The sequence below is a fragment of the Rhyacophila brunnea genome, unplaced genomic scaffold (genome assembly GCF_057557595.1).
Source record: "Rhyacophila brunnea isolate RB1 unplaced genomic scaffold, BYU_Rbru_1.0 scaffold_9, whole genome shotgun sequence".
Lineage (NCBI taxonomy): Eukaryota > Metazoa > Arthropoda > Insecta > Trichoptera > Rhyacophilidae > Rhyacophila > Rhyacophila brunnea.
Window position 1 is genome coordinate 5,129,131 of NW_028233361.1, and position 26,338 is coordinate 5,155,468.

The 26,338-nt window shown below is 41.2% G+C and overlaps 2 protein-coding genes across 3 annotated transcripts; one reads left to right on the forward strand and one right to left on the reverse strand.

The window, feature by feature from the left end:
• RecQ4 (RecQ4 helicase) lies at positions 1 to 4,551 on the reverse strand. Its single transcript, XM_085959454.1, has one exon. The coding sequence runs from the start codon at positions 4,348 to 4,350 to the stop codon at positions 139 to 141; it is 4,212 nt and encodes a 1,403-aa protein (XP_085815580.1). The 5' UTR covers positions 4,351 to 4,551; the 3' UTR covers positions 1 to 138.
• A 5,297-nt stretch (positions 4,552 to 9,848) lies between these two features.
• Helz (Helicase with zinc finger) lies at positions 9,849 to 24,699 on the forward strand. Of its 2 annotated transcripts, none has more exons than XM_085959366.1 (8): positions 9,849 to 9,946; positions 10,066 to 10,969; positions 12,949 to 13,120; positions 15,894 to 15,961; positions 16,220 to 17,607; positions 19,316 to 19,504; positions 20,253 to 20,385; positions 21,520 to 24,699. In XM_085959366.1, the coding sequence occupies exons 2-8, from the start codon at positions 10,177 to 10,179 to the stop codon at positions 24,213 to 24,215; spliced, it is 5,439 nt and encodes a 1,812-aa protein (XP_085815492.1). In that variant the 5' UTR covers positions 9,849 to 9,946; positions 10,066 to 10,176; the 3' UTR covers positions 24,216 to 24,699. The 2 variants fall into 2 exon arrangements, with proteins under 2 accessions (XP_085815492.1, XP_085815493.1); XM_085959367.1 differs by having other exon boundaries at positions 9,849 to 9,916; positions 21,520 to 24,698.
• The last annotated feature ends 1,639 nt before the right edge of the window (positions 24,700 to 26,338 follow it).

Consider the following 26,338-nt stretch of genomic DNA (forward strand, 5'->3'; position numbering starts at 1 on the left):
ATAATACAGTAAAACTAATATTTTAAAATTGAATAAACAAAGAAGAATATAAGCATACTCTTATTAAAAAAGTTTAAGATACATTAAAAGTATATCACTGCTCTGGATAATAAAATCCCAGAGAACAGGTCGTCCTGTTTATTTCCACGATATTATTTGGTGTTTCGCTATGTCCATAAGTTTATAAAAGTCTTCAGAAATATGGGATCGCCAATATCGACAGCGTCCCCACACGATTGCTGGAAAATTAGGTGAATTGATTCCTTGCAAGATACGGGCGACGGCTCGACCGGAAAATGTGCAATCTCTGTAAGTCGACAGCAGACCGCGAACGTCCGCTATCACTTGCTCATTATTAACCGGTCTCTCGTCCAATTCGCCGTTGATCTCAAGTGGCGATTCGCGGATAAAATAACTTCTAATGGAAACCTTCAATTGATCTGAACGTTTCATACACTCATCATGATCTATAAGATTCGAACAATATTTAATAGATGGAAATGATACCGTAGTCAATGATTTAGTTACTTCTTGCAGTTGATGTAACATTGTCTGTTCTTGCAGCTGAGTTCTTTCGTATAGTAGATCCAACGCTTCATCGAGCTGCGTAGGGGTGAGGTCTCCCGGCGATCTGATGTGAAATCCCAGAGTATTGAATTCTACTCGAAGTAAAGATTTTTTTGGCTTGCCATTCTGTTTGTCCCATTCTAGATTCTTCAAGTGATATTTGACAACACCGCTCTCCCATCCGATGGCCGCTGCGACTTCTATAACGCAAAACTCGATTGAACCAGCATCATCAAAGTCTGAGCCGGATTTTTTCTTAAGAGCAATGGCCATCGCTAAAGGTGGACATTTTTCAGCGGCTTGAAGTAACGCTGATGACCCACCATACGACATGATTTTACACATTATGTAAACATTATTTAGAACTTTGGCATACTTTTTCGGATGTAATTCTAAATAACACAACAATGTCGATATATTTTCCGATGGTATGTCTAATTCTGAAACCGTCTCGTCAACGGAAAAGGCTACTTCGTGACCTAAACATTTTTTGGCGGTCACTTCAATATTAGAATTTGTCTTCAGCATTGTAGAGCAATTACACGGAACGAAAACTTTCTGTAATAATTTTCTAATAACGTGTCGTTCGATAGAATTGGCGTGTATGTGCCTCAATAATTCATCTTTATCTCGTGAATTGTGATCGATGAACACGTGACATTGAGCTGGAAGACCATCCCTTCCAGCTCTACCGACTTCTTGTACGTATGATTCAAAACTACTTGGCATATTGTAATGAATTACACCACGAATATCAGATTTGTCAATTCCCATACCGAATGCCACTGTGGCCACTACAATTTTTAATTCGCCGTTCATGAAAGCCTTCTGGACTTGACGTCTCTTATAAGCGGACATGCCTGCATGATAAGCTTCTACTATCCAACTGAATCGTTTTCGTTTTTTATTTTTATCGTTATTTTCTTTCGGCGGCAGATGCTTAGCGGAACCCGGCAGAGATGCCCTTATCAGTCCGGCTACTCTTTCACATTCATCTCGCCGAATGCAATATACAATAATCGAATTACATTCAGAAAATCTTTCAGATTGAAGAATTTCCAGCAGTGAATGGTCCCGCTTTCCGTCTCTGGAAACTGTCATATTTAGGTTATTCGGCAATGGCAAGTTGGTTATTACTCCGTCGATACCGTCGCTGATTCCTAAATGCTTTACTATATTCAAAACAGTGGGTTTAGTAGCGGTGGCGGTCAATCCTAAGACACAGTTAACGCCCAATTTTTCCCGCAGGACTCTGCATATCATCAAATAGCTGGGACGGAAGTTATGACTCCACTGGGATACGCAGTGCACTTCGTCAATACAGGCGAATGCGATGGGTGGAAGCTGCCTCAGAATACTTCCGAACCCGGTGGACTTCTCGCCGGAGACGATAGCCTCGGGAGATATCAAGAGAATATGAATGTCGCCATTTTTTATAAGTTCAATAATCTTTTCACGCTGGGTCGGGGCCTGATTAGTGTGCAGGCAGGCTGCGTGGACAAAACTCGGCATGTTTATGACTTGATCTTCCATTAAAGAAACCAATGGCGATATGACAAGGGTAATACATTTATTATGTTGAGCGTAGAGGTACGCTGGCAATTGATAACAGAGAGACTTGCCACTTCCAGTGGTCAGCGTGACCAGTGTGGACAATCCGCTAAGAATTCTCATGACAGCAGTTTCTTGCCCACCTCTGAAACTCGAATGGCCAAACAGTCGAAGGGCGTCTTTCACTTCATCGGGTGTATCAATACAGGTTCCATCTTCATTCTGTCGGTATAAAGGCGCGATGGTTTCTTGGGAAGCATTAACATTATTTAACGGCACCTCGAGGAGCTTCAAAAAAGTTGTCGGCACAGGATGTATTGCCGCATCAAACGCAGTAGTGTCCGAGAACTCCTGATTCATCATTTGATTAAACTCATCATTTTCTTGCGTTATAGTTTCAAATGCCACCATTTCAGAAACAGAAGGTTTATTGATATCCGTCTTCAATTCCGCATCATGTAAAGTGACATGGGAACTTTTGTCTTCGCAATCTTCTAGAGCCAATAGTTCGTTTCCTTTGTGAGCGCGACAATACCTGGACAGATGTCCGGACTGATTACACTTAAAACATTTTAAAACGCCGCCTTCGGGAAACTCAGGCGTATAGCCGAGCATCTTCTTTTTATTTTTCCACTGCTGTTTCTTGAACTTGGAGAAGTTGATCGTCTTCTTGCCTCGCGCGTATACTTTTTTCTCTATATTTATTCGAACAAAGTTTTCATTGAGGCTACCGTCTTTGACTTTCTTTTCGAGCTTCTCCATATCGTCAGTGAAATTTTTCGTCGCCATCCGTTTACCCCTCTTCTTTTTGTTCGGTATTTCTAAAGCCGCAGTCAAGCCTTCGACTAAATTGTGCTCCTTCAGCACCGACGAATTAATTGCATACCGAGGCATAGAAACGTCGGCGCAATTTATATCATTGCCAAAGTGATTAAAATTATTATCGACTTCTTTGGATTTAGGATTATTTTTTAATGGATTATTAATTTTTCTTTTTCGTTTAGGTCCCGAAATAATGTCAGTTTTTTTATCGTCTTCGGTTTCGCTGTCAGATTCTAAAGTTTTTAGAGCTTTAGCCATTCTTTTCCTTGCACCAACTCTTGCAGTGAACGTGTCAGTTGTATTCGTCGGAGATATTTCTTTTGGTGTTTCAATTACTATATTATCGTCAATTTTACATTTCTTTACGATGTGTTTAATTTTTTTATAACCGCTGTTAATTTTGCAGTTGTTTTTCTCTTCTTCCGATTCACTGTTCTCGACATAGTCTGAATGACATGAATTGTTGTCGTCAAAATTCAGCGGCTTCACTGTCAAATTTTTCAACCCATATCTAGAATTCAACTCTTCGACTAGATTTCCATTTTCAACTTCCCCACCGTTAGGATTTTGTATTTTATCAGAATGACTGTCGTTTATTGGAGCGGAAATTCCAGTGCACCTTTCGAGCCATCCAGGATTGATACTTCTAACAGAAATTGGTGTAGATGCGGACATCACATTATGGACTGCATTTACAGAAGTGTATGAAATATCATGTTTATTGACTTCCATATTGTCAGCTTTTAAATTTATAATTGAATCTGATATATTCAAACCGAGCTCATTTTGGCTGTCATCTAACACAGAAGGGACTGATTGGGTATCAGGTAATTTATTTTGGCTATCAGGAATTACTTGAGATTTATTAAATGACAAAGACTTCCTCGGGTTTCTCATATTAAAGCTGCAACTCTTAAACAGCTGTTGTGACATTGAGGAATGCTTACCGATAGAACTTTTAGCTGTCTTAACTTCAGATTGTAAACTTTTTTTCTTGTTCAGGTGATCGCCCCATACGCCGACCACGGTTTTAAATTGGGGTTGAATTTCTTCAGTTTCCACTTTGTCACTCATGAGTTTTTCTATTTGCTCTGTCGTCGGTAATAATTGAAAACTGACATTGGAATCGTTCAGATCTGGTTCGAGAGATTCTGGGAAATCAAATTCAGCATTTGAAAGATCATCTTCGTCGGAATCCATTCGGATATCCATGAACGACGTTTCCAGCACTTTAGATTTTAGATTAAAATAATGTTTATAAGCACATCGCACGACCTGCGAAGCTTCTTTAATATCATGTTTTGATGGAATTCTTCCATTGGTTTTAACAAATTTTTTCTCCCATCGTTTGACAATCAATTTACACTTTGAATACGATTTGTTGAATTCCACGTCTTGGTTACATTCCATTTTGATGGAGTACAAGTTCTCACATGCATAAACGACTTGGAAAATACTATATGTTGTGATGTTAAAATTTTTAATTAATCGGTCATAACTAGAACAAATTAAATATACAGTTAAGTTAAAACAATATCCCTAAAAGTTTCTGGGTCTGACATCGCGCGGGCCGCGGCCAAAAGTCAATTTGACAGAACATTTTCGGCGCTCAAATATTTGGTTTACTTTTTTATACGGCTATTACGTGTACAAGTATTTTGAGCCAATAGTGGTAACACGTATCAAAAGGGACCTGCTCGACATGAGACACTAGTAAATTCAAACAAATGACCCACAAATTAAATTTAATTTATCACATCTCCGTTTTTTAGGTACCTACTCATAATATGCAAGCTGCCCCATAAGTAGTGAAAATAAATATTTTCCCAATAATTTGCTTAAAGTAAGCTTGAAACAAAGAGATTGAATAGGTAGGTACTTACTAAAGAGTGAACATAACACCATGGGTATACGTACAAAGCAGGAAAAATCATATTGTAGAAGCTGCTAACCTGCTAGAACAAAATAAACAATCAGAGTTGCAAAATGGCGAACTTTTCGTTCGTTATAATGGTTTTTTGTCGAGTATTTGGAATTATTATTAATTCAAAACCATGGTCACTTGCAGTAGGTACCAACCTACCTACATTCAAAAAGCAGGGGAAGTGACAAGTTAAGGGACGGCTGCGAGTGTGCAAAATGGTTACGTTTTATTTATCTTTATTTTTTCTAGAGACAACATACATGGTGTCTCTTCGAACGGATATTTATAACTGATTTATTTAAATAAAGGGGCGGTCTCTTAACATGCAGCGGCCATTGCAAAGTTGTGATTGGTCGATTACCCAAAATGGCCGCCACAGAGTACATGTGTTTACAAAATGCTGAGCCGTTTGTCCACTTTATTCGGCAATCAGACAATTTCAAAGACTGTAGTTTTTTTTTTTGTTTTCCTTCATATAAGTGGGTGTACTTGATTCCAAAAAAAAAATCCGGAAAATGTTCATTTATTTTTTTTGAAAATTTCTTACCCCACCTGTCAGGTGGACATTCCGAAAAAATGAACCTCCTTGGAATCATCTTGTTGAGGTGTCAAAAGATAGGTGATCTTAATCCAGAAGGAATTGCGTTTACAGATTTCAAGAAAGTTACGAGCTCGCAGAATTACGATCGATTTAAAAATCGTTTCTAAATGTTTTTTGTACACCGACTTATACGGTACATTCCTAGTCCATATTAGAGATTCCAGGTACATATTATAAAATCGCATATTGGTAAATTACAATTACACTATTCCTTATACTTAATATCTAAGTATTTGCTTCCGCTCATCCCTTACACCAGCAGAATCCCGCAAAATAAACAAATGGTACGGTCATATGTATTCCACTCCGCTAATTGACTTAGGAGGTCAAGAGCCGCTTTTTAGGCCTACAAGCCTTATTTCCGACTTCCCATTTAAGATGGGAAGTCCATGGGCATGTCAGTAGCTGTCCTGTGAGACGTTTCGAATAGGTTGTACTCCACCGGTGTTGTTTTCCTAAGATGATCTACCACTCGTCCTGGATCCCAAACCGGTGGTTTAACAGGTTTCGTTTTATGTACCGAAATTGCCCGTAACATATTGTGTTGTACTACCACGTTGATGCTGAAATCTACAATGATAATCGGTTTGCAAAATGTGGCTATGGCTGACCTATGCACCAGGATGGTGTTGTACGACAAACCCTCCATGTTGTGCAAGTAGCCTAGGTATCTGGCCAATTACATTGGTTGAGGGCTATTATGATCCATTAGGTTCATGTTACACCATGTCATTGTCTTCCATTTGTTCCAAGCTGGTTTGTAAGTTTTTAGAGTCGAAAACCGCCATCTGGAAGTAAAGAGTGCCCTTTCTTCCACCATTCAATTTGATGTTATTTCACCCCACCCGAAATTATCCATAGTTAAAGGGACAGGTCCTGGGTCCTTGGAGGTGGACGGTTGGTCTCCATACCTACTAGTGTCGTATGTAGGTGAGGCATTGTATAAGGAGGTACTATCACCCTTTTTCGTAAGTCCACTCCCCAAAAGCATTGTTTCCAGCTCGGTGCCACTAGTAAGTACTTCCCTTTTGCTGAGTTCAGGTGCGCTAGGACTCGTGAAAGTAAGTTTGGTGGTGAAAATATCCACGCCAGTCTGAAGTTCTATACTCGGCTGAAGGCGTCGTGAAACAGCGCGCCACTGTCTGTAACGTTTCGTGAGACATACGTTGTAACGACATGTGCTGTTTCGCTTGCGAATAAATCCACCTCGGGAACACCCCATCTTTGAAACAGGGGGGTGGTTACGGTGTTGATGAGGTGCCATTCGGGAATGAGTTATCTGCGGGAGAGATGATCTGCCACGCAGTAAAGTTGTAATTTCTGCGCAAGTATTGTGCAGTAAACGTGATGTTGACTCGACTGGTAAATACTAGTATCTGTCGGCATAGGTTTAGGAGGGTGACAGATTTTGTGCCGCCCTCGTTGTTGATGTAATGCCACCACTGTTTTGTTGTCTGTCTGCAGAAGCAGATCTGATCCTATGATTGATTGTACCCGAGATTGAATTGCAAACATTTCCTTCCTGTTGGAATGCCATGCCATACTAACTGGTACCCACGTACCTGATATGTGGTGTTCATTCAGTTGGGCTCCCTAGCCTGTGTCGGCTGCGTCTGTCGTCAGGAAGTGATTGAACTCTAAGGAGCCTATCACCTGGAGCCACCACGTGATGTCCTGTTAGGCCTGTGGTGGGATTGTCTCCTATTGGCGAGAATGGGACTTTGACAATATTGATGACTGGAGCTTTGTAGCCGTCGGCAATGCAACCTTCCTCGTGGAGGTAGGATGTGAAGTTGAGTCGCCCCAGAAGGGATTGGATATGTGCCTGTCTGAGGGACCAACTGCCTTTTTGTACCTGCATTATCAGATGGCGACGGAGTGCTACACACTTCTCCGGCGACAGAAACCTCCGCTTGTTGTGTGTGTCCCACATGATGTCCAGGAACCCTCATTGTTGGCTTGGGTTCAGACAGGATCTTTTAATATTTATTAACCACCCTAAAGACTGTAGGAAGGTTATCCTGTATTCCACCTGAACCGAGACTGTTTCTCGGATTGGTTGGCTACTAAGAAGTCGTCTGGTAAGTGAATATTCTCTGAAGTTGTAGGCGTTGGGCGACCCAATTGGTCAGGGATGCAAACATAATCGGAGCGGCTGACAGCGCGAACGGGAGACACGTGAATTGTAGGAGCTCCCCTTGGTCGGTTAGTCGAACGAATCGACGATGTTGAGAAGTCATGGAGGTACGCCTGGCTTAGATCTATGATTACTAGCCAGTCTTCTGTTTGTAAGACGGCTGGAACCTCGTAATGGTGAATTAGTTTGAATGGTTTTGGCTGTAGGAACGCATTCAAACGCTTTCGGTTGAAAACAGGGCATAGGGTCCCGTCTTGTTTCTTGATCAGAAACAGGGTTGAGAGAAAACTGGGGGTTGGACCCGCTTCTTCTAGAACCCCTGAGTTCTTTAAATCCTCGATCTCGAGAGTGATTTCTGCTGATTGTTGCGTTTGAAATTCTTTCCGTAAAAGTAAAGAAGGATTTACCAATGGTGGTGTCCTCACAAAAGGTATGCGGGCTACGGCTATTATTTTTACCAATGTTGGGGGTGGTACACTACGCCATCCAGACTCCCCGAAAGTCTCTTAGGCGGCCCCAATGTTGTTGGTCGTCCAGATGCGGTCACCTCCACTTAGAGTACGGATCCCTGGTGCTGTACCTCCGATGGAGAACTCCCATCCCACAGGACGTCGCCCCTTGGGAGTACCCCGACCATTATGTGAGTTCGAGGGCCTTCCGGGACTCTGAGCTCGGAGGAATCCTTGATAGTACCTCCCGAGTAAAGGTATCCTTCCGGTAAGGATCTGAGTCATGTTCTCGTAAATTTTATTATGCGTTGTCCCCAAAACTCTCATCGAGTTTTTGGTACAGGCCTATCGCTGTCATGATGTTTTGAAGATTGGTTGCCCAATCCACTAACCATTGCATACCCTTCCAGAAGCTGTCCCGTTGGGTAAACATCGCATTCTGGAGGGCCGCGATGGTCCTCTCCGTCAGATGGTTAGCTGATGACGAATGGTCGCACCGACGCAACTTATCATTTAGACCAAACTCTACGACCGTAGAGGCCGCCAAGAATTGTTTTTTGGGCGTTGTGCTATTTCTTGCCGGTCCCCCTGCTGAAATATGGTACGTAACGAGGATACCTCAAACATCAGCATCTTAATTGACGCTCGTACGTTGAACTTTTCCTCCTGTAGCAGTTCTGCTTCGCCGTCTTGTGTTGCTTTTAGAATATGCTCCTCACGGTCATTCAGATGTTGCGCCATAATCACTGATCACTTAACGTTCACTTAAATATCACTTAACGTTCGTCCAAGATATTTTTTTTGATATTTAGAATGAACTGTCAGACGCAACATGTAAACAATAAGAAAGTCAAATCCAGAATGTAGACAAAGGGGTCTCAAACTCCCTACATAAAAATAGACGCGCGGGTATGACCAGTAAATAAAAAGGGAGGAATGACCAACGACAAGAAAAAGGAAAATAGATTAGTAGAATATAACCTCACGCGAAGAAGCAAGAGCAAGCCCTATCTCCAAGAACTTCAAAGTCAAATTCGAATAATAAGTGTTTCATGTCCTCAGTTAAATCCTCTAGTAAATTTTCAGTGCTTCCCAAACTCATGGGTCGCGGCCTTCTGCGGGGGGGATTAAATTTAATAAAGGAGAACTACAAATATTTAGAGATATGATTGGTGTATGAAGTTTGAAGGATCAAAATTACAATCAATTATTAGATAAAAACGCCATCAGCTGCTAATATGATTATATTTTTACGTGAGCACCTCAAGAATAATTAATCGATACAGATCAGATAATTCGCTTAACGTAATTTAATGAAAAAAATATTTTATAATAGAATATTTGCCTATTGTAAAAGTAGAATTGGTACAAATAATTATTTTTACGACAACGTAGGTACTTGTGCGAAACAGCATTTTTGTTATTACCTACTGTTTTTATAGGTTTTCCGCATAGTATTTTGTTATTATTTTACATTATTTGTAATATTATATATATACCAGTATTATACATTGTATCTCCGGTATGGCCCATTTTCGGCAAAGTGTACCTCATTTCACTGTAATTAATTTTGAGGTGACATCAATGCGTCTCGTTGACATGTTTAGGCTTTTTCTTTAAGCACAGTCCAAACTTTTTGGTTTGAAACCATGTTATTTGTTTTAAGGATAATATTGAGGCACTGTTTAATTTATAAAACTTTATTGTCAATTAATTACAAACATTTTAAACCTTTACTGATTAGTACACGTATCCCTAATCCAAGGACAAAACTAACATGTAAATAAAAATAATAATATGCAAAAGTAAGATGGCGGTAGTGTAGTTTCACTTTGTGTCAATTGTATAGAAATCATGTTCAATCGGTAATTTTGTGGATGTACAATTAGGTTAAGGTTCGTTTTAATAATCTTTAAAAAATATATTAGTCCGCTTGAAATAGCGCACCATTCAACATTACTCATATCAATACAACGCTACGAATGCATTACTGAAATGACATTTTCCATTCCAGGTTTTCAGTCGTTTCTCACACTAACCTTCCGTATGTATACACGAAAATAAAGAAAGAAATGTAACCAATCGACTATTTTTAATCGTCACTTAATAGTAGTATCCGGCCAGAATGTCAGAAAAAGAAAACCAAGCGCTCGAGTGTATGAGACAGAAACAATGGTTTCAGGCGTCCCAGATATTCGATCAAATATTGGGTCCCAATTTTAATTTTAAAGTGCCACGCGAAAAAGTTATATCATGGTTAATGAGTCGATCCGAGTGCAGCCTGGAGCTGAACCTTCACGACGCGGTGGCGCAAGACTGCCGGAAGCTAATAAAGATCCTGAGTGACACCGACGGATCCAATCTCGGAGCCAGGGTCCGGAGACGTCTAGTTCATTCGCTTTTTCAGTTGAAATTGTACAATGAAGCCGAGCAAGCTTGCGGGGAATGGATGAACTCGAATTTTGGCCCACATAATAATGCAGAAATCAAGAAAGCTTTAGAAAGGTTAAGAAGTGTACTTCAAATAGCAAATGGACAAAAAAATAATCAAAAAATATCGCAGCAAAAATTAGACGAAGAGATGCTAATCCTAGATTCAAAACTCGAGTCGTGGGCGATTAGTTCGCAAGCTTCAGACAAGAATCGAAAAGCCGCGACCGCCGGCGGTCACAAAGCATCGGCGGGAATTAATATGACAGATAATCAAATGAATAGAAAACGAAATCAACCGGATAATAGAAAATCCAGCGGCGATGCGGCTGGAAATGTAAATAACTTTCAGAAACAAATTGAGCAGGTGGGCAAGCAGAGCGAAGGGACAGCGTGTTCGTATTGCTCACTTACGTTCAGTGACCGCGCTGGGCTTCGGGCGCATTGTGCCACTCACCAGCACCAGACTGTTATCATGTCCGATGAAGGTTTGTAAGCCTATAAATAAAGTTAGTACAGACCTACATACATCTGCTTCATAACAAATCAAAATTGAATATACAGTAGCTACTCCATATCGTCATGTGATTTTCCTGAATTGGTCTCTCAGATTCTTGAAAACAGCTAACAAAAAACGAATCCAACCTTCTAAAACTGTCTTATTTTGACAATTATTAATAGCGCATCCTTCATTGCCTTCTTGATGTACTGACAAAAGAAATAGAAAACTTTTTGACGATATGGAGGACTATATACAGTAGGCGCTCGGTAATCCGGCGTTCACCAATCCGGCACGTCCAATAGTCCAGCATTTTGCAACTCAGCTCTCCTGCTCTATAATCCGGCAAGTTTCACATTAAACTGCCAGATTACAGAGTGGAGAGCCGTTCGCTCGGCAGTTCGCGGCATTTCCGATAACCCGGCATAGGTGAAAAAATATGGGTGGCGGATTACCGAGCGCCAACTGTAATTAACAAAACTTATTTTTTCACCCGAAGTAGAGATGCATGGTCTCGTAGAGTGTTGTTTTAATAAAGTGTGCAAATTTTTACGTAAAAGTTTACTTACGTGTTTATGGTAAGATGTACTGTCCGACAACAAGATCTAGGCAATAACCGGAAGTCGCTAGTGCGGTTAAAAGTGGGGGGAGCTTGTTAGTTCACAGTTTTAACACGTGGACAACCCGTCGCTAACCGGAAGGCGCTTCAATCGTAGTGCGGTTAAAAATGGGAGGAGCTTGTTAGTTTACAGTTTTAACACGTAGCCAAGAAGATCGTGTTGGACAGTACGTAGCTTTATACTAGATTTAAAGATACAAATAAACAAATAAGTATTATCTAAACGACGATGACCGTGCGGCTTAAGCGTCAACCTATAGTGTCGTGTGTTCCAGGGTCGAATCCTGGGTCTGGCAAGTACACATATTGCTTTTCAATTTGTGTATGAGTCAGAGTATGGACCTAATAGGTCGAGTAAGTGGCTGACATCCATTTCTCGTAAAAACAAAATCTGTTAATAGAAACCTCCACTATGTGGAGGCCCATATGATCTTAGGATCAGACATGGTCGGAAAAAAAAAAGTAATATTGGTCTATGTATGTATCAGTAGCGTACGGCAACTTTTACTTGTGGGGATGCTGTTGGAAAAAAATACGTGTAATCAAAACTAAACAGCTGCCATGGAATCTGAGGCCGTCTGTAGTCAGGCCACGGTACCTAATTATGAGTTCCTATGGTAGTGCTAGTTATTACTCAATTTCGAATGCAATGCTGTAACTTCTTAGCAGTAAGTAAATGAAGATTTTCATTGCATATTTTGTTCATATTAATTCCATATATGGCGTGCATGGCCCCCATATCCTGTAGCGGCCCCCCCTACATATCGCTATGGTTAAGAGCCGTTCTACATTATAGTAATGGTATTCTGCGGAACTGCAGGGTTCTGTGAAAAGCAATGATCGTGACCCCCTTTTGTGATTGCCAAGTAACATGCGGCCTTTCGCCGTATTGGATAAATAGTCATTTTTATTAGCCAAGAAACACTAAAAATAATTATAAAATAAAATTCCACTGATTAAATAGCGTCGCAGGCGACTTTTTTACTATTAGCGCGAATTTGTAGTGTGTGTCTATCTCGCTTAAGTGATCGACGCTCCTAAGCCCGGGCCCCCAGGCTAGAGCCCTGTCAGCGTAAGTAAGTGTAAAAACAATTCTCAGGGCAGTTATTTGTACGTTTGGCTTTCTGTGGTAAATCAGGAATGTTTTTAAATTTTAGTTGAAAATTTACAAACTTTTTACTAGAATTTTAAAACACCTCTATAATATCTGATTTACCACAGAAATCCAAGCAGACAAATAGCTGCCCTGAGAATTTATGTTTTTAGACTTATTTTTAGATCTAAATCTTTTTATATTTTGTCATTAATTCTATGGGTACTTAATATTGTTTACTAACTTATACTTGTAGGTCGAGATTGGAAATGGAGACCTCCACCTCGAGGTTTCACCTCCGATACTTACGCTCTCTGCGAAGGTTGGGAAGCTAACGGCAGTTCCTTGGGAACCGAAGGTACCTGTCGATATGGGGCGCAATGTGTTGAAGCGCATGGCCCTGAAGAATTAGCAGAATGGAAGGAGAGGTAAATATTTCACCGATCAGATCGTACCGGCAACTTGAACCGGCATATTTTCCCATGTGTGCTTCAGAATCTACCGTCTTTTTCATTGGCTAGTATCGTATTGCAGTAGATTTGGTGCTACGTTATAAGCCCATCGAATCCATTATCACTTTGATGTTAATAATAATTATTTATTATTTAGTTGTAATATTCGATAACTGAAAGAATTGATGTAAAAAAAATATGTTTACACAACTGATTACAAATTGTATGATATCTTTATTATAATTAATTAACATAGGTTTGTTTACTGCGTAAAATAATTATTTTTATTTTATTATAGTACTTACTGTCACATTATTTATACAAAATTTAGTAGTTATCAATCCTAATGAGAAAAAACAGGTAAAATAATTGAGGGGTAATTTGTTTTATTTTTTAAATACTTTAGAAATATCACTATTGGAAATAATTCCTAGAAAAAAAAAGTTAGATTGAGTGGGTGTTCAAATTCACCAGTCCAGGTCCAGTGTGTAAGGCACTGGGATGTCACAATATATTTATTTTCGCAAAGCCCGGGTATTTATGTGATCGTTTCACTTCTACTTCGCGCTACCACCATTGGGCCTCATGGCCCGTTGTAGTGTTAAAAAGAATATAATATAATTCGATGGATCAGTTCCATAGTGCTACAACTAGGTATTGGTAGTTTTGAGTAATGGCTGATCAAAGTTTTGACTGACCTACACTGACTTGTAGAAAAGTGACATAAACATCGGCCCTACGAGGACAACTAGTAATTTTTTCGTGTTGTAATTTTTATGTAATAAAAATACTTTATGCAGTCATCAAATATTTAAAATAAATATAAAGGATAATAAGGCTTCAAAATTATATAAATAGATTATCTACAACGTTAAAGGAATGTCCAGGATCATGCTTTGAAAATAGAATAAAAGCTCCATTTTGACCTACGCTGAGCATGTCCCCCCTTAAATCTTGTATATATAAGCTTTAAGGTATGTTCCAGTGAACGTTTAGAACCACTTGACAACTACTTTCTGGCAGGTTGCGCATCCGCATTAAGTAAACCGGAAACAGTTTAAGATTTAACGTTTGGTTATCTGTTACCGCAATCATCTGACCACTCCCTGACAGTCAGAAGTCGTTTGATCTGAACCGTCAAACTACTCCTGATGATTTGTCAAAGTGATAACTGTCCAGACAGAATCTAACCTAAAAATATTATTCATTTATTATTTTCGTAGTTATGGATATTTCATATCTGGTATTTCCCCGACGTATTGTGTTACCTATGATCATTATAATATTTTTAGGATTAAGAAAAACCGAGATGGTAAAGACACTATTCTTCGACATATGTTCATATTAATATTTTAGACATTTACACGGTAGAAGTTCAGTTGAATTATGTATATTATAGCTTGGTAGTCAATACCTATTATTTATATGTAACCGTTTGCGAACAAGAAACTGCCTTTGTTCTTATTATCCCATAATTCCAGCTATATTCTCTATGCAGAGTTAGAATAAAATTCTAAACTATGTATTAAATCAACTGGATTTATATAGGAACTAATTTTTAACACTATATATCGATTTTATCAATTTATATTCGATTGTCATCCAAGTCATCGTGTCTCGAAATTTGTACGTACGCAGTTCGCCGTATCACACTTCACCGTGAAATGTTGTATCGGAAATATATGGTCGTATATTAAAGACCGTCCAACCTCTTTGGGTCGTATAGTATTGAGATAAAATTCATGTCTAAATAAAACACAGCTCTTGTCGGTTTACAGGAAACCAGCGGCAAACAAATTTTGTAAGTAGCCGATATACTGGATTATTTGTTAGGTTAGTTTAGGTTTTCATTTTTGAATTCATGAATTTTACCAAAATTGGCTATAAAAATTGGCACGGTTCCCGCCTGGCTTTTGTAAACCGACTTGCACCTAAAACACTAAATTCGTAACAAAAACTACCGAAATACAAGGGGATGACAGAAAATAGGCATGTAATTAAATTAGAAATACAGAACAACGCATAATTTTTTCATCGCGGTGCTATAGAAATGACCATATAGTATACGGTCATCCCTTTCCGATAAGATAGCTCACGGCGAACTGTGCTACGGTGAAATGTTATACATACAATTTACATGTAACCCTAAGTCATATGTAGACATGAAAATGTGGCATGTGGACGATTTGGAAAAACTTTGGGCAAAAGTAATTTTTAAAAACCTTTGTCATATAAATCTTATAAATCAACTAAGTGGGTACCTAACTATTCACCAAGCATTTTTTATATTTTATACATTTAAAATAAATGAACACGGCCATTAAATCTCTGTTATTGTAGACGACGAGCTATAGCAGGTTGGAATTTCATGACAAGTTGACATTTTAATGAATGTATTGCTGTTTTGGAGACTTATTGAATTAATTTTAGGTACTGGCAACACTAATTAGTTGTCGGAAATCGCGTTCCTGTAAAATTTCTGGCAAACCATTGGGAATGGTTGGGAATCTGACGGTTGCTGACTATCCAGTTGGATTAATGAACTATGTATTATTAAACCATTCATTACAACTACTTGACAATTTACAACAAAGTTAGATATCAAAATTTTTAAGTTCAAATAGGTATTCAGGTGTTTGTTAATATTTTTTTGTATAATATCCTGCAAACAGAGGAATTCTTTAGTTCTCGCTGTGAGTTTTTGTCAAATGTTTCTGTTCTCTTCTCAGATACACTTATTTCTTTTTAGATTTGAATACCGAAAGATGAAAATGCAAAGGGCCTGTGAGAAAGAGCTTTATGGCAAGAGCTACACAGGTGATATTTTTTTAATTTAGGTCAAGTGTCAAATAGATACCTATCTTTATATCTGTTTAATGCTGCACAACACCCACCCGCTCTATACCTACTCATTATCCAACCGCGAGCGCTCGCAGCCAAAGACCTAAATAGCCCCTCCCCATGTTTCACGCTGATTTAATGTGCTTGTGTCCTTGTGCTTTTGTTGACAAAATTAAGTATTTTCGTATATTGTCTTCTCGAAGCGTTAGTTCAATCATAATCTGTTTCTTTCAGAACAATTACTCGAAAAATGGATACAAGCGACGTCACCCGAAAAAATTATGAAGGAAAGACTGGAAGGAGTGGAAGAAATTTGCAATTCCGATTTAATTACAACGGTCTCGTCGAAAGTCAGCAAACGGGAATGGACATTTGTTTTAAAAACTAAACGGTTATTGAAGGCCGTGGCTCTGTTGCAGGATGCCCATCGTAACCATTTCATCCTTAAACAGGTGTTTCCCGGTGAACCCAAACCCAACAAGAAGGGGCACAAGGTGGTGGAAGCAGATCTCACATCTGACCAGGAGTGGACCGCCGCCAATGCGGAGAAGTCCCTTGATTCGACGGACCAAGGCCCTACGTTGGAGCATAGAATAAAGGTCATATTCTCAACGGACATCTACGGAACGTTCCGACAGTCTGTAGTATTCGACTTGGGCGGCGAACCCGTCCTGGTGAAGCACTTGTGCGTGGACGTAGTCCCCGTCACGGATGCCGATAAAATCAAAGAGATCAGAAAAGAGATGGTGCTCTCCTCCAGTGAGAGGTGGGACACGGGCAACGCGGATGTAGTCCCTTTCAGCTCCCCCGTTTATCCTGGCCTGGCTACTCCACACGGCTCCGAGACATGCGAGAGGGACCGGGACCTCCTGAATGCATACCCTGCCCCCCGGGCCAACAACCTATGCCTCACTCAGGCGACAGTCACTGAGCGTCGCTTGACCCGGAACAATTACCGGACGCGCATGCATGAGCTGCTGTCCGTCGAGGAGATGGCACGTTATGAACAGGTGGCGCGATATAACCTGACCTGTCGGCTTCGGGTGGCGGCCAGTTACCTCCTGGCGCCATCAGGAATGGCTACCTCCACTGCAAAATATGCGCACTCTGGAGAGTTGTTCGCTCTTTTGACCTTAGGAAAAGACGTCTCGGAGGACACCTCTGCCGGCAGACTCATCCTCAACAATTGCACCACCGTTCTCCTGGCGGCGTCACCGGCAACCGGTGGAGGTCCCCGCCGCGTCTACGAATCTCTTATAGAAGACAAAGGAAAGAACATGATTTATCTGAGGCTGTCCGCCGTCACCGTGCGAGAACTGGCGATGCGCGGAGACACGGACTTCTCCGCGGACGTGCAGTTCCAGCTGAACAGGCTCACCTACTGCGAGTGGCATTACGCCATCGATAAAATCTCCGACTATAGACTCATATTCCCCGACACCGTGTTGGAACCGAACATCCCTTGGACTCCTCACCGACAGTGGAGCGAGACCCTCGACTCTCGGCTCAACTCCAAACAAAAGGAGGCCGTTCTCGCCATCACCACCCCTGTGGGGGTGCCCATTCCTCCTATTCTCATCATCGGCCCTTTCGGTACGGGAAAAACTTACACATTGGCACAGGTATATGAAAATTTTATGTCTTCATTGTTAATTTTCTTAAGTTCAGTGAAATGAGGCAGATAAATTTTGGTCACAGTCGCGATAAGCAAAATTTTCGCGATCAATGATTAAAAAAACAATTCAAAGAATGAATGCACTTTATTAGTAAACTACTTAAATAATAAAATTGCATTCATTGTATCGTATAATATCATGTATAAAATAGTAGTACAGGCGGTCCTCAACTTTCATACATAATTGATTCCTGAAAATTTTTATGAACGTTGAATGTACGAAAGTAGAGCAATGTGAAAAAAAACATCGAAAAGTGTATTTTAAAATGTTTTGGACAATGAGGAATTAAATTCATTTGCGACATCTTTATCTGCACTGACAGCTTCTCCGGTGAATTTAATATCATGTAAAATTTAACCCACGATGGCCACGCAGCTTAAACGTCGGCCTATCGCGTCATGGGTCCCAGGTTCAAATCCTGGGTCTGGCAAGCGCATATATTGTTTTTCAATTTGTGTATGAGTCAGAGCATGGACCTGATAGGTTGAGCAAGTGGCTAATCTGTTAATACAAACCTCCACTCCGTGGAGGCACATGTGATCCTATTAGGATCGGACATGGTCGGAAAAAAAAAATTGTAAAGAATACCTTGGTGTAAATTTGTCGAACTAGCCTTTACTCGCTTCAAATTTCATGTTAGAATCTTTTTTTAATCGAGTCTTCCAATCTTCATGCAAAACTAAGAGCTTTAGCTTGAATAATTGAAAAAATCAGAGGGACACCTTTTCGATGTTGATCATCAATCCATGATGGCAAAGATCTCTCCGTTTCATCCATCATTATGCTGTGTCTTTTGGAAACAATCTTTGAACATATCGCACCGTGGGTGTAAAACCAAGGCATGTGCAAATTTTTCAATTTCGAGATTAAATGCAAAACAACTGCAAAAGTCGTGAACTTGACAATGTAAAAGTGAAGTAACTGAAAGAACATGCAATATAATGTAGATATAAACCAAATATACTTATATATTTTTTTTTTATAGAAAATATTTCTCCTAACAAAACGAAGACTTCAAACCCTAATATATTCAGAATATGTATTTTGCAGATACCGTATACCGATATAACGGCTGATCGAAGTAAAAGATTCGCCACTTCAGAATGCCTAATTATTTCCATCTTCGTCTCGATCGTTTGAAGTTTATGAGTCCTTAATTTCTCTTTGTCAATATCAACACTGCAGTTTCTCCATTTCTCAGTCATGTTTATAAAATTATAAGGGCAAAATATTTCGGGGAGTGACTGCATGTAAGCATACAGTTTTTGCATTATTGTCAAAAATCAGAATTTTAAGAAACATACGAAAGTCGAGGACCGCCTGTGTCTGTAATATAACTGCAATAAACTGAAAAGTAACATTAATTTTGTTCCACATTGTAATAAAGAATGGAGCTTTCTTTTGTTTCATTCACATTCGAAAGTTTATTATAATATGTAGGCATACAATCGAGTGTACGCTTGTGATTCTATTCATTATGATGATTATCTCATCACTGATGCATACTCTTTTTAAGGGTGTTTTTAAATGCTGTGTAATTGATATATTTTAATTATAGAAGCCTAGTCTTGCACAACTCAAAATATATTCTTTTCAATCAAAGATATGCCACGGGTCATTACATTTTATCTCATATTTTAATTTTCGGTTTCAGGCGATAAAGCAATTACTGCTCCAACCGGAATCGAAAATTCTGATTTGTACACACTCTAATTCTGCAGCCGATTTATATATAAAAGATTACCTTCACCCTTGGTTAGAAGGGGGAATGGCGGATGCCAGGCCTCTACGAATTTACTATCACAAGAGATGGGTCACCACAGTGGATCAAGTTGTGCAAAAGGTAAATATAATATAATATTATTCAGTATCATAAAAACAAGGTGAACGAGGCAAGACAAATTCAATTCCACCCCATAGTCCTATCTATACCTGTGCATCTATGTTACGAGGGTCATCGGCTTAATTTCATGGAGCATGTTGAGATAAATACATCGCAAAGTCCAGAAATGACTTAATTTTTGTAGATATGAACCTGTTTAATGGTCCTCTCTTGAAACTGTTTTGAAACGCAAAGATAATTCATGTCCATGGAAGTAAATCTGTCCAGAGAAAAAAATTTAGTAAATGACTATGCCACAGTTGTGCAAATGAAAGAAGATGATGAAAAACACAATAGACCCTTTCTTTCTGTCATGACTTGGGAGTTACAAACGTTTAGTATATAAGAGTTTTTGGTTTGTTACTAAAACTCAAATTACATGAGCAGACTCGTAGACTTCCAGTGGTCGTCGTGAGTAATCACCTTAAATATGTAGCAATTGCATGCAATGATACCAATTTGTTCGTCTCGCCACAAAGGTGTCCAGCCAGACCATTTTCCACCCTTGTAAATGGCATGATCTGTTTAGCTTGGACTTATTTATATACGTATCTAGTGAAAAGAGAATACATCTTAAATTGCTCATGTGTATATCGGTTTATTGCCACATCGTTCAAATTTATTTTTAACAGTGTTTCAGTGTCCGTTCAGTAGAATGCTGTCATTCGAAATATACTTGGAATGTTGAAGTGATTGTTTTGTTTTTCAGTATTGCTTGATCGAAATGAACGGAGGAGTAAGAAATTTTAGACTACCCTGCCTGGAAGACATCTTAAAACATCGGATAGTAGTTGTGACCCTGTCAATATCAATGTATCTGTCGACCCTGGGACTGCCCAAAGGTGAGAATATTAACATTATCTCTTAAATTTTACAGGTTTCTTGAAAAAATATACTTCAGTTTATATCGAATCAAGATTCAATGACTAACTAGCAGATATTTACTTTCCAGTCGAAGTAGTTTGCATCGAAAGAATGTGACGATGATGATAGCATTGACGGGATTATTCAAATATATCAATTAATGTTGAAAATGTCTCTCTGAGGCGGACGAATCCGGTTCTAATTTATTGATTAAAAGTGGAATAAGTACTACAAAAAAAATTGCGTTTTATTAAATTAAACAACAATATAGGGAATGAGGATAATAATTATATGGTTAGCCTTTTCATTGCCACCCAAATTTTACTGGGATATCAAAATTGTGTGTTTTTTGTTTTTAGCAGTTGGCACTACGTATTTTCTATAAGAATGTTGTCTATTATCTGTGGTCTGCAGGTTGGGTTCTGTTCAAAATATTATCTATGGATATAATATCGTAACTAATTTCAACGTACGCACACGTAGAAACTGTTAAAATTAATTGAAATTAGCATGAATAATGAATAATAATTCAAAATACTAATACATTAGAGTTGGCACTCTCGATCATTGAATTTACAGAAGTGGTGATCGTTTAAAATATTCTGCAAAATGACGAAACCATAGATTAAAGTTGTCACACGAAACCATAGATTAAAGTTGTCACCGTGCATTGTCATGTCGACAGTACGCGACGTGCATCTCAATATAATCACAACTTTACCTGTATCCCGTATCACATGTCTGCCGATGAGCGAACAAATGATGGTACGCCCCTAGCGGTAGCTAACGAATGTGAAATGCAACACTTAAATTGCAGATGATAAAAAGTTTGACCACTTCTCAACAGATAGTATACAGTTTCATATGACAAAAGTCAAAATAAATATTTAATAGCTTCGACTTCAACAAGATCTTGCGAGTTAGCTCGCATATGGCCTGGTGCTACATAAAAACTTTGGCAAATATACTCGCTCGTGACACTTACAGAGTTAATAGGACCGTTCTAATCAAGAAAGAATGTGCTCATGCTAATCAATCACTATCTATATGCATTTCGCATGGTTTTAAAAAATAATTTTCCGATGTCAGATAAATAATGTAATTATCGGCAGGTCACTTCACCCACATATTGCTGGATGAGGCGGCGCAGGCGATGGAGAGCGAGGCGCTGATGCCGCTGGCCCTGGCCACGCCCACATCGCGGATAGTCCTTGCCGGAGACCACATGCAGCTGAGCCCCGAACTGTTCTCGCAGTTTGCCAAGGAACGTAACCTTCACATCTCGCTGCTGGAGAGGCTGTACGAGCGCTACCCTGCTGACTTTCCCTGCAAGATCCTACTATGCGAGAACTACCGCGCCCACGAGGCCATCATCGGCTTCACCTCGGAGCTCTTCTACGAGCAGAAACTGGTGGCTAGCGGCAAGCAACCGCGCCATGACAAGTTCTACCCGCTCACTTTCTTCACTACGCGGGGGGAGGATGTGCAGGACCAGAACTCCACCGCTTTCTACAACAACAGTGAGGTGTACGAAGTAGTGGAGCGCATCTGCGAGCTGCGCCGCAAGTGGCCGCCCGCTTGGGGAAAGCCAGACGAACAGAGTGTAGGCATCATGACGCCCTACGCCGACCAGGTGTTCCGCATCCGCTCCGAACTGCGTAAGCGCCGAATGGGCGGAGTTTCAGTGGAGCGCGTGCTTAACGTGCAGGGCAAGCAATTCCGTGCTGTGTTCCTGTCCACCGTGCGCACACGCCGCACATGCCAGGCCGCCTCAGAGTTGGACTATGGCTTCCTCTCCAACCGCAAGCTGCTTAATACGGCCATCACACGTGCTCAGAGCCTTGTGGCTGTGGTAGGCGACCCCGTTGCCCTTTGCTCCATTGGTCGTTGCCGCAAGGTCTGGGAACGCTTCATCCGCATCTGCAACGAAAATGAAAGTCTTTTCGGCATTACCTGGACACTGTTACGCTCCCAGCTGGATGGGGTGGAACTCAAAAAGACGTACACGCTTAACCCGCTCGCGCCTGAGTTTGTCCCGCGGGCACTGCAGCCCGAAGCCTATATTAAGCTGCAGCAAGCCGGGCGTCATCAGGTCCCCGCCCTCGGGCCCCCTCCACCACTGCCTCCGCCAAGTGTCACCCTTCGCCAGCCCGTCCCCGGTCAGGCGCCACCAGCGCTCAGCCTCTCAGATGCCCCTGCACCACCCTTCCCTCTATTTCACTTCCTCGGGGGCGCTGGACAGCCGCAGCCTCATGCGGGGGGCGCGTTCCCAATGGCCCGGGCGCCCCCATCTCAGCCACCCGCCCCTACTCTCTACCCCCACCCCTCGCAGACCAACCCTTCTGTTAACCCGTGGACAGTCAACTCCTATACGCTGGCCTCCCCCAATGGTCGAAGCACGCCTACATGGCCTCTTAAACAGTCGCAGAAGAAGCCACTGGACACCGGTCTGGGATCCAATGGTCCTGTCCGGGGCCCGCCTGTCCGCTCAGCACCACAGCATCTCATGGCACCTCCTGCCCCACCTTCCAAGCAGAGCTTCGCGCCCCTCCTCTCCCAGCAGAGACTCAGCCCGGATGCGTCGCCAGTCCCTGCCGGGTTTGCACTTGACAACTTTAACGAACTGATGAGCCCTGCTTTCCTGAGAACAACCGCCCCCATCGCAATGCCACCTGAGCGCCTTCCATATCCCCCTGCTGCCCTTAAGTACCAGGAGCTTGAGCGTGCTGCTCCACCCCAGGAGAAAGACCACATCCAATTCCTGCAGAACGTCCACTTTCCAGAAAGGAGTCCATCATCAGGACGCATGCACCCCGTCATGCTGCCACATGCTGGCCATCGGGACATTTCATCCGAGGGCCAGGAAGCGCAGCTGCAATGGTACCGCCACTTGTTAGACACGCAGGGGGTTGAGTGTGCCGCCCACTTCATGGACATGGTGTTCCAGCAGAGGACCATGGCGCCCCCCCGTCCCCAGAAACCTGCACCTCCGGTGCATGAGCCTTTCCCTCACGCAGGCGACTACTCGAGAACAGTGGAGGACGTCTTCGGTGACAAGGGTGTCCGCCCTGGGCGCCACTTCGTCAACTATGGCGCCCTTAACGGCCACCCCCCTCCTGTCCTTCCCAATGAAATTGATCGGCCCTGGCCAATAGCGGATGTGAAGCCACATATAGGTGGGCAGTATGTCAGCGGTAAGCAGTTCACTCGGGACTTTGACACACCCGCCGTCTTCAGTGGGGGGGCGTACCACCCCGGTGCCGCCCAGCGGGATGAGCGATCCCTCCTCCAGAGAGGTTTCGTGCCGCAGGATCCCTGCCTAGACCTACCGTGGCAAACCGACAAGCCTGTTGTCCAGTCTGTACCCCTCTACCGGCGGCAGGCGGGGCGTGGTGGCTCCCGGGGTGAACCCCCCGCACCTCAGGGGCTCCTCGACACCCTAGACAAGCAGAACACGAGTACTGGAGCTTTTGCGGGGTATGCCCGCGCCTTCAGCCTGCAGCAGACAGAGCCCTCCCACCTGGGCATGCCACCGGACAGGGGCGCGCCCAACGGGATGGGCCCTCCGCCCTCACGCCACCCGCACCTGCACCACCAGCAGCACGCGGACATTGACTACTCTCGGCCGCCCAACGGGGCTCCTGCGCCAGGGATGGGGGAAAGTGTGGATGGAGATGGAGCCACGTATGCCAGTGTTCTCCGCCAGACCACCCCCAAGCCCGATGAAGACAAAGGCGACCCCTTCGCCGGCCTGCGAGAATTCGGCCACAAGCCTCAGCCCTATGGCCTGTATCACTACTTCGATTGAATCAGGCAGCCGGGAGTATTTTTTTCCATTTGGCGTCTCGAATTCGCGTCAAGGACCTTCGCATGCGACAGAGGACAGATCGCGGTCTTGTCTGAATGTGACGCGATGGGGAAAATCGGCTTTCAGATTTAAAATATTAGAAAGAATCGACGAGAATATTTAAAAATAGTTATCTTCTAGTAAATAAAATAAAAAATGAAAAAAAATGTAAAAGAGAAAACCCAAAAATTATCTTCTTAGAATAGTCTATTTGTACTGTCCGATAGATCATTTTCACTTTCACTGCCTCGGATCAACCAATCATAGAAAATTACTTAAATGAATTGTATCTTTTCTTTCTTCCGAAGGTAAAATGTCACTTCGGAATGTTATCGTGTAAATTTAATGCAGAAATACTTTGCCCAGAATCGTGGCATACGTTGACTTGGTTGGTCAACAGTGATGTAAATGTAAAATTATTTTAATAAACAAATTACTATTGCTTTATGTTATTTCATTACTGTTTAGCTGGTAGCTCTAGTCGTGAGCCCCAGACATTCCCACTGAGTTGAATGTCGCTCTAGTCATGAGCCCCAGACATTCTCCACCGAGTTGAATGTCGCTCCAGCCTTTGCAAACAACCATCTCCCACGATGTGCACCCCTAGGTATTCAAATTTTGCTATGCACCAACTAGCTTTTAAAATTTAAAATTATTTAATATATCTCGCCATTATCTAATTATTCCGTCTAGTCAACTAATTTAAGATTATGACACATTGACATTTATCCAAATCTATCCTAATTCCCAGATATAAAATTATAATTTATTTTTAAAGTAATTAAAAAATCTTTTTTTCGCAAATTGTATTTGGCGTGACAGGTGTCTACTGCCATATTTTTATAACAGCCAAAAGCTTATAGTCAAATTTTTATAGCATGTCACTTGCCGAAACAATATTGTCTCTGGTTCGTCATGAGAGCATCTAGAAATTATAATACTATCCTTGTCCATAAAATGTTACATAAAACATTTTGTGGAGGGAAAGCGACAATGATATTCATGTTCACGAAGTGACTAGCTGGGCTGTGGTGACTAGGATTGTGTCCGAAAATTTGTACGTATGTAGTTCACCGTGAAATGTTGTATCGGAAATATATGGTCGTATATTAAAGACCGTCCAACCTCTTTGGGCCGTATAATACTGAGATAAAATTCATGTCTAAATAAAACACGGTTCTTGTCGGTTTGTTTACAGGAAGCCAGCAGCAAACGAATTTTGAAAATAGCCGATGTACTGGATTATTTGTTAGGTTAGGTTTTCATTCTTGAATTCATGAATTTTGCCAAAACTGGCTATGAAAATTGAATTAATGTTCATATTGAATCTAATAAAATTGGAGACCGTATATCTCTTTCCGGTAAGAAAGTTCACGGTGAACTATTCTACAATGAAATGTAATATTGATTTACATGTAACCGACTACAATGGCCTATGGCCAAATTATCAAAAAAAAATCTCAAATTGCAAGCTTCGTATATTTCCGCTAGGTTCTCTGCTGGCATGTGTCTCCCCCTTAAATTATATTTAATAGTGGCGACGAATGCATTACCAAATTTTCATTAATTATGTGATTACCTTTGGATAATTCGCGATTAATTTCCGACTGTTCGAGTAAATTAAATTTTAGACCTTTATTACATATATGCAAACATTCTGGTGTTATATTATTACTGATGCTATGTGAATTTGGTATCAAATGTTTAGCAAACTGAGAATCTGTTTTACCGTTCCTGAAAGACCGGAGGTGTTCTTCGAAACGAGTTTTTATTGGCCTGCCAGATTGACCAATGTAGCATAGACTACATGTGCCACATGTTATTTTATAAACTCCGCTTTTCTCCAGTTATAGTACACGTATAATATTTAAGCAAAGGCAAACGGCCTATCTGAAAGTCTTGATAATGTTGTTACAACCGAAATAGCTATCGACAAACCTTTTAAAAACCTGTAGAATTTAATATTATATTTTCATTTCTTGTAATATGAGATGAAGCGTGGGTCGAGAAGTGCGTGCCCAAAAATTTAACAATTAATATGAATCAGTCTATTTCTTCATTGTGTATATCTATCTACTTTTTCT